We start from the raw sequence: 8368 nt of genomic DNA on the forward strand, positions 1-8368 counted from the left end.
CGAAGACTGAGGTTTCATAAGACTCTTTCATATTGTCTGTCTAGGGTAAATTTTTTTTTTTTAATTGTGGGATGGTGAAATAGGAGGATTTAGGTACCCAACAATGTGTCCATTTTTCCAATTCACCTGAGCTGGTTTATTAAAAAGTATTTCCTTTCTCCATCAGCATTTTCTCAATTTTTTAATCACAGGACAGTACAGACTTCTAATCACAATGTATTAAGCAATGCAGATGGTACACAATTGTTCCTGCCAGAAAACTACAGTAGTAATTATAAACATTTCTTTAAATTTATGCAGGAATAATGAACAATTATAGTTTGTTTAATAAATAAATGTTACTGAAGTGCTTAAGTAATGAATTTAAGTTTTTTTCTGTTGTATTTATTTACTACAATGCTAAATGTATGCTAACAAGGACTTTAAAAGATGCAGTCCTTCCTCAGAGGATATCTAAACAGCTAGCAGATAAGGAAAGAAAAAATGGAGGGAAGAAAGAATGGATGACAAGTTTACAAGTATTACACGTTGATTGTTCTGGATTAGATTAGTTGTTAAGTGTAGGTCTCTATTTTTAAAAATATGTCTTTTAATTTCTCTTAAAAATGGCTGTGTAGTTCTTCACCTCTCCACAGTGTGAGACTATAGGTCTCTGGAGGAGGGCTCGTTTTTTTGAAAAAGTTAATGCCTAGTGTCTCAGTTAGCAGTGTCTGATAACAGTGGGACTCCTACGTGATCATCCTGGTTCTCAAGTCACTAATAGGCTAGGCCAGGCCACTACTGCCTGTTCAGCTTTTCCCTGGTTTGTGGCTGGGTAATAATTTTTTACCTAGTTGTCTACCTGTAAGGTTATTTTAGGGCTGACGTATTTATTTCAGGAACTAAAACCTCTTTTCCTGCTACAGGAAAGCAAGGAGTCCTGGTAGCAGGAGCAGGACTGGAAATGGTCACAAAATCGTTCTCCTGCACTCTGTCTTCTGCTCATTAATTTTGATGCCTGAGACTCCCTATGCCATTTGTGATGAAAGGAGTCTTTAGCATTAATATTTGGATCTCTTAAAAGAAATTATTTCTGTTATTCAGTATGCTGAGTAACTGATAGTTCGATTTAGAGTTCTTCAAGACATGAGTAAATGTGTACACAAGATGGTAGCCATTACTTAATTCGTACGGGTCAGCTGCATAGACTTGTTTGTTCTTGCAGTTTTAAATCTTTTCATATGATCAGTTTATGACAATTTAGGTATATACCTGTGTTACACAGAGACTATCAAATAGGCTGAAGAATCCCAATATTTTCTCTAAGGTTAAAGCAGCATGATGCTTCTCCTCTATTATTCAGATTAACTTCTTAATAAATGTTATGCAAAACTAAGGAATTAAATTCTGCATGTACATGAATGTTTGGGTTACAGATTTCTTGATGGGAAAGAAAAAATATTTTTAAGTAGCCTTTACTCATCCTCTGGAATGGTCATAATGTGATTTATCCAGATTTTTCTCATATCTGAAGTAATTCATTATGAATATATTTTTAGAAGCAGAAATGTGTGATTATTTCTGTAATGTCAAAGAAAAAAAAAGCTCTGCAAACTGAGAGGGATGGGGGAGTGATGTTCATAGTCTAAAATCACATTCATTGGTGAAGTCATAGGGCAAAACTGAAGAGAAGCATGGTTTGAAGAGATCTTTGTTGCATCTTGATAAAACAAACCTAATTTCCTTTCCTGAAGAGCACTGTCAGTTTCAGCCATATTAACTCCAGCCACTGAAATGTATACATCTCTGTCCTAATAATGCACAAATTGATAACATCTTCTCAGTCCATCTGGGTACTCTGTGCCAAATTGCAAGTGTGTGCTTTTAGTAGATTGATATGATAAGTCACAACAGGAAAGAGATCTAAAGAGTAGACTTTTTGTTTTTTCTTTCTGTATTATTCCAAAGTAATATTTTAAGTTGCTTTTTGTAGCTATTTAAATATGAAATTTAAGAATCCCATTTCCTCTGCCCATGTTAAAATCTTTGGTTAGAGTTAACTTCATGCCCATGTTGTAATCTGTTTGCTAGTGCTGTCACATCAAAGAACTTTTCTCCTTGTTAATGTTTGTTGAAAGCAGAAGCAATGCTTTCCTTGAATTCATTGCCTCAACATAAAGTTTAAGTAGTTACATGCCTTCACTTGTTCTTTATTTAAAAATGCTGCTTATACAGCTCTGCATCTTGGCAGTAGACAATCTTTTGACTTTTCACAATGAGCAAAAGATAAATACATATATAGTAAAAGAAAAAAAATTGTCATGATAGTTTTGAAATTCAAAATCTCCGTACCATATTTTTTTCCAAGAGGTAAAGTTTTTGTTATTGTCCTGTTATTTCTAAGGCAAAACTTTCTTTTCTCAATTGCTATCTGCAAAAAAACCTGAAGCAAACAAGAACCCTGTAGAAGTGAGAATGATAATTTTCTTGTGTATTGAATATATTCCCCAAAAGTAAGGCTTTATGAAAATGTTAACTTGCATGTGAGCTGTTATAAAGAATCAAGCTAGCATAGGAGGTTTTCTCAGGGCAATGTTTCAGGCTCCTCTTTAATACTAGTAACAGTAGCATTCTTTTCTGACTTGCTTTCATCTTCAGCATAATTCAATGTACTTAACATTCCAGTTTATCGCTAGCATCTCTGTTTATGGCTTTCAGTATATTGTTTTATTATCTCTCCTGCTGACTATTAAATGAAAGGTGTGGGGGGAGGAGAAGGAGAGGATGAGTTGCGGTTTATTGCAGTTTATTTTTGTCACTAGATTTATTTCTTTGCTTCTCCAATATTGTTTTCCCAGTTTGTGTTGTAAATTCTCCCTTAAAGTACCTTCATGCTTAATTTTTACCAGAACCTTCTGCAGTGGTTGAACGGTTTTGAGGCTAATGTTTTGTGTGGTGGTATTTCTTTAAGAACAAGATAAAATTATTTTCTAAAATACTTGTTTCCTAGAGATGATCTTGCTCCTGTGCAGTAGTTGTTTGTTTAGGTTACAGATTACAGGATGGAATTGTTGAACATGGTGTTTCCCACCAAGCACTAGGTATTGAGTCTTGCTAGTTATATGTCTCTCCATGGAGTGAAGCACAGACACTTCCAGGGTGTGCTTATATGTCTAAACCAGGTCTCTCTTATATGTAGGTAGTGTTAGGTGAGGCAGATGTCATTCACAAAAGCTGCTAGTATTTATAGAGGCGCAGTTAAGCTGTTCATTTCAAGAATGATATGCATGGTAGCTTTGGCCTGAAGTTATCTTTTAAGCATTTGACTAGTTCCACAGAAATAACAGTGGTTCCCAAGTGCCTTAATCACCTAAGTGTTTTGCTGAATTGTAGATTTTTTTTTCTGAAGTTGCTTCATCCACATCAATGGCAGAAAGATGATGTGGCTTACAGATTCGCTCCCATGGGGTTTATTAGCGCAGGGTAATGATTTTAGAAATTTAAGCGAGGGAGATAGTGTGTTCCACATGTATCTGTAAACTTTAGCTGGCAGCATATATATCTTCAAGCATTCAGGTGACATTTTATCTGAACAAATACATATTTATTCCGTAGAAATAAAGAACAATGTCATAAACCAACTACCAAATGACAAGACTTGTGACTGCTAAATCTGGCTATTATTTGATAGGTTAGAGAGCTGTGTGTTTGCAATTGTAAATTGATCCCAAGATGTGTCCAAACAACATTTTTGAAGATTGCTTATTTTCAGGAAATGATTGTAGAAGCCGTATAAAGCAGGTCAGTTGTGTTATAGCACAGCTCTCTCGTATCATTCTACCTGTTTCCTTTCTACACAAAGGAATCACACACTGATCATCCCAACTGTTTGTCACCAGTTATGAGATCCTAGTGTTGTAAAAGGTTGAGCAATGCTTCAAAAGTAAAATTATATTAGTTGAAATGCAATAAACCTGTAAGAATATGGACTAGAATGTATGATATAGATGTCCTGACAGTTTGGTAGTGTTTTTCTGTACTCTTGACAGTGATTGCTAGTAAAGGAGTAAAAAATTATTATCCAGAAGATAATGTTGTAGTATGCTGTAGATAACATGATACAACTTTGTTAAAAATTTCCTTTATCTTATGGATATTCTGTTCAGGTTTGAAGATGACCGTAAGCAAGTGGAATATAAAAAGCTTGTAGATGGGCTGAACTGGAGAAAGAATCAAATTCCTGCTTTCCAGATGAGAAAGGATCCTCTCAAGGTAAAACCAGTGTATCTGAGCAAAGAAACAGTAGAGTACTTTGATATAATTTGTCTAACTTTAACATGAATGCTTTGTCCAATGGAGACTACAACAGTTTTCATATTTGTGTTTTTGTGCCTGTTTTCTTCAAGTCATTATTTTTTTCTGGGAGTTTTAGAATAAAGCAGAGAAGTCAAACAGGGATGAGGAGGCCTTTAACACCCCCATGCCTAATAGGTGTCATATCTCTGTGACAGTTTTCTAGAATTAAAAAAAAGAGAAGGGGAAACAGGTGTATTTGTCCATGAACAATGGGCGTGAATACCGCTTCACCCACAAATATCGTTGTCATATGTCAAATGATCTGTTAGCTTGCTGAGATGGTCAGGAAATACTTTAAACTCCACTGACGCTGCAGAAAATAGCTATGTATTTTTTATAACTCCATAGAAACTTGTATATAATACACTACATCACTGGTAGGCGTCCAGCAAGAACAGTATTGATAGATCAACTTTGTATATCTCCACCATCCTGCTACTTGGGGTAAATAAAAGTGTGGTATCAACAAACTGCAGAGATTAATCTGATCTTGCCATGTTGTGCTGAACGGAACATTTTAAAATAGATGGTGCATAAGGCAATTATGCTGATTTTTAAAAACTTTGTAACAGATAAATCTGAAGCCCTTCTGCCAACATGTAGTTTTGCTGGTCTGGCCTAGCCAGTGTGTTACCATGCTTGTACAGAATGTATTTGATTGTATCCAGACCATTTAGAAACATAGCATTCCTTTAAATTCAAGTTCAGTGGTGACATAGTTTAAACCAATATTCCTCAATTACTGTGCTATTAACCTGACTCCTCTCTTACCTGGCTTACCAGCTCTTTCTTCTGCAGCATCTCAAACTGTCACTGGCATCTAATGAGGGCCCAGTGTTCCTGGTTTGCTCTGCTTTCCATGGTGGTTTATTTTTCACATTGTCATTGAGAAGATTTTTTTCCATCTTGATAAAATCAAAGCCCTTCCACATATTTTATACAGCTGTCCTGTGGTCCAAAGTGTGCATTAGGTTTTGTTCAGTGGATATTCTTTGTTTTTACAGAAGAATTCTGTGCTTAAGTTATAAGTCAATATTTAAACAGTGATTGCTCACAGGAGATTGTGTCAGCATAAAGGGCCTCCTAAGCCCCAGTACTACAGAAACAAAAAGAAGGTCAGAGCCTGCGCCTGGTGGATTTTTGCCTTGAAGATGGTGCTAAGCTTAGTACCAAAAAGCAAGAGTGAAAGAAGCGGAGGCAAAGATACACTTGGTGTTGAATGTGTTTGACCTTTTTTTTCCCCTCACAGGATGGCTTATCTAGCCATTGAGGATGACCTGATTTTGGGCAGGTGAGGAAAGGAGATGGCTCCTATGAGGTGAAGGTAGAGTGCAAGTGGTGGTGGAGCCAAGCTGCAGGCATGAAGGAAAAGGTTCTTGTTAAACAAGCAGGAGGTTAAAGTGGACATTTGTTGTGAAATGTATGTTCAGCTAAGAGATGAGGTTTTGTTTGGGTATGAAGAAGACCTTATCTTTGCTTGGAGGACAGCCAGTGGATGGGCTTTCCAGGAGTGGTTGATGCCTAAGAGTCCCAGTTGAGAATGGTACATGGAGTTATGGGAGGAAGGTTACAGCTGGAATCAAAAAGGAAGAAAGAGCATCAATAGAAATTATTATCAGTCATCATCATGCTGCAATAATCTGTTCCTCATCAGCTCCAAAGCTTTGCTGTAACTGTCACACTGACATATAGCACTATTTTCAATGAACTGCACCTGAATTGGTGCCAGTATAGTTTACTGAGTTTTATTGACACTATTATTTTGTTAGTTAGCTGCAATACCTAGGCTATCTTTGGTACAATATAAGAATATTTTAAAGAAGAGATCAATACAAAATGGAAAAAAATCAGAGAAAGGAAGGGATTTAAATCTTGTTCAACTTTAGAATCTAATTGTCATTCTGTTCATGACTTACCATGAATTAACAGCAATATTTTGGGGCTACAGTACCTCTATTTGACAGATAGATTTCATCAACAGAGTTGTGCTTGTTTAGCTGACTTTTTTCTTCCATCTCATTATTTTGTATGATTTTTGGTGTTGAGACATAGATGACTTGCAAGACTTGCAAGTATAATCGTCTTGATGAAGAAAATATAGCATTGTTTGATTCGAAAATATCTGCAAAAGGGCTAATGATAGAAAATATTTTAAATAAAATATTCTTCAAGATTGATAAAAATGTGCATGTAATCTTTTAAGAGGATGTGATGTATAAAGGTCCACCTTTTTACAGATTTGTATGTGGAAATGAAGCAGCTCATTGTATCTTACGTTGACCAGCTTTTAATTATTCTTCTTTTTAATATTATATTCTAAGACATTCTCTGGGTTACTCATTTCAGACTGAAGATGACTGGAGAGGACAACCACCATCCTTTGCTGTGAAAGGGATCAAATACTTACCTCTTCTGGATGATCTGTTTGGCAAGGAAGAATAATCTGATTTCTGCAAGGCACTGCTTTTAGATTACTGTTTCAGCGCCAAGGCTTACTTAGACAGATACTGAAAACATTCCTTGTAAAACAAACAAACAAACAAAGATACAGGTTTTATTGCCTTTAATTTCTTATTCCAACACAGATGTATACTTTGTGTGTTTTTCTAACTCTTTCTGAATCAACAGTACTCTTTCATACTTCTACAAGCATAATTAAAGCTGTATCCTCTAATCTTTGTGTCTGGTTATATGGAGAGGTTACAAATATTGAGAAATCTTTGAGTCAAATAGAGTAGAAGCTGACTGATACTGCTTTGTTCTGCAAACAAAGGTTGTTGGATGACCTCTTAAAATACTAGATTGGACTATATTCGCACAATAAGGTAATTCCATTCAAATTTCCTCTCTTGCTCTTTAGCTTATACCTGGTTTTGCTATATCTCTGTGGTGATAGTTTAAGTACTGTTTGTGTCAAAGTTTCTTATTTTATGGAGGAAATGCTAGCAAGGTTTTAGCACAATATACAGTTGTTCTGGTATCAGAGATAATGATAGCCTCTCAATGTAGAAGTATTTTGAAGACACGTTATGGAAGCAATGAGTTCTTGCTTTTTGTTTTAAAAGTGACTCAGATTAGTAGCCACCCAAGTTTACTTGTGTGAGACATGTATGAAGAGAAGGTGTTTCAGAACAGTTCTAGCGTGCAGCTTTCTTGCAGTAGTGCTGTACTTGCCCTTTGAAAATTAATGGATGCCCTTCTCTTTGCTCAAAATCACGATGACTAAATGGAATTCCTGTTAGCATTTTTGTATCTTTTTATGCCTGCTCAAAGCCATGATTGGATCTGAATTTACTGCAGGGTTTTTTGAGAGAAGTAATTACCCCAGTTTAAAGAATGGAAGACCTGAGGTGAAGCAGTGAAGCAGGGAGCTGATTCATCCACAGCAATTCCAGAGGGGAAGGGGAAGAGGTGTGAGTCAGCACACCTCTGCTGGTGGCTGGGAAACTCACACATTCATTAGGCTGAGAACCCTGTGCTTTCTGTAATCTGAAATGACAATTTGGGGAGGAAATGTTTAATTTAGAAGGATGAGAATTCAAAATATTTAAATCCTCTGACTGAGGAAAGACAATCGTTCAAAGAATATCTTAATTCAGTAGATCTGGTTTTTTTGAAACTTGGAGATCCCTTTTAGAATTATTATTCCATTTAGAAGTAACTCGCTGGACTTTTGCATGATAGCGTAAATGAAATTTTTAATTGTATGTCTTCTTTCTAGCCCCCCCAGCTAATGAGAAGAAATTCTTTTCACTCCATATGGCGAAATATGAAGCTTTTGGCAGCTTTTTATCTTTTTTTGTCAGAAAAAAAGGGCTTGAGGCAAGGCATAATTATGTGTGTTGCTGCTACTTAGGAAGGTGTTTGCAATAAAATGGGTAAGTGATGGTCTGTGTCCAGGGGGTCAAAAATAAAACTGAAAACTTGTTAAAGTGCTCCAAGTTGTAGACAAGACCTTGTACTGCTTTTTGATCCAAAAGAGGAAAATGGTTTCTTACATGACAAGAAGAATATGTGGCTGGGGGGACAGCAT

At 36.1% G+C, this 8368-nt stretch overlaps 1 protein-coding gene across 2 annotated transcripts in view; it reads left to right on the top strand.

The window, feature by feature from the left end:
- Nucleotides 1-7008, top strand: part of EFHC2 (EF-hand domain containing 2) — a 63121-nt gene extending 56113 nt beyond the window's left edge. For both annotated transcript variants that reach the window (XM_074904855.1, XM_074904864.1), the window contains 2 exons: nt 4146-4251; nt 6682-7008. In XM_074904855.1, coding sequence (XP_074760956.1) covers nt 4146-4251; nt 6682-6777 — 202 coding nt within the window. In that variant the 3' untranslated portion in view covers nt 6778-7008. The remainder of the gene's footprint in view (nt 1-4145; nt 4252-6681) is intronic.
- Nucleotides 7009-8368: the final 1360 nt, after the last annotated feature.

The sequence above is a fragment of the Athene noctua genome, chromosome 1, assembly GCF_965140245.1.
Source record: "Athene noctua chromosome 1, bAthNoc1.hap1.1, whole genome shotgun sequence".
NCBI lineage: Eukaryota > Metazoa > Chordata > Aves > Strigiformes > Strigidae > Athene > Athene noctua.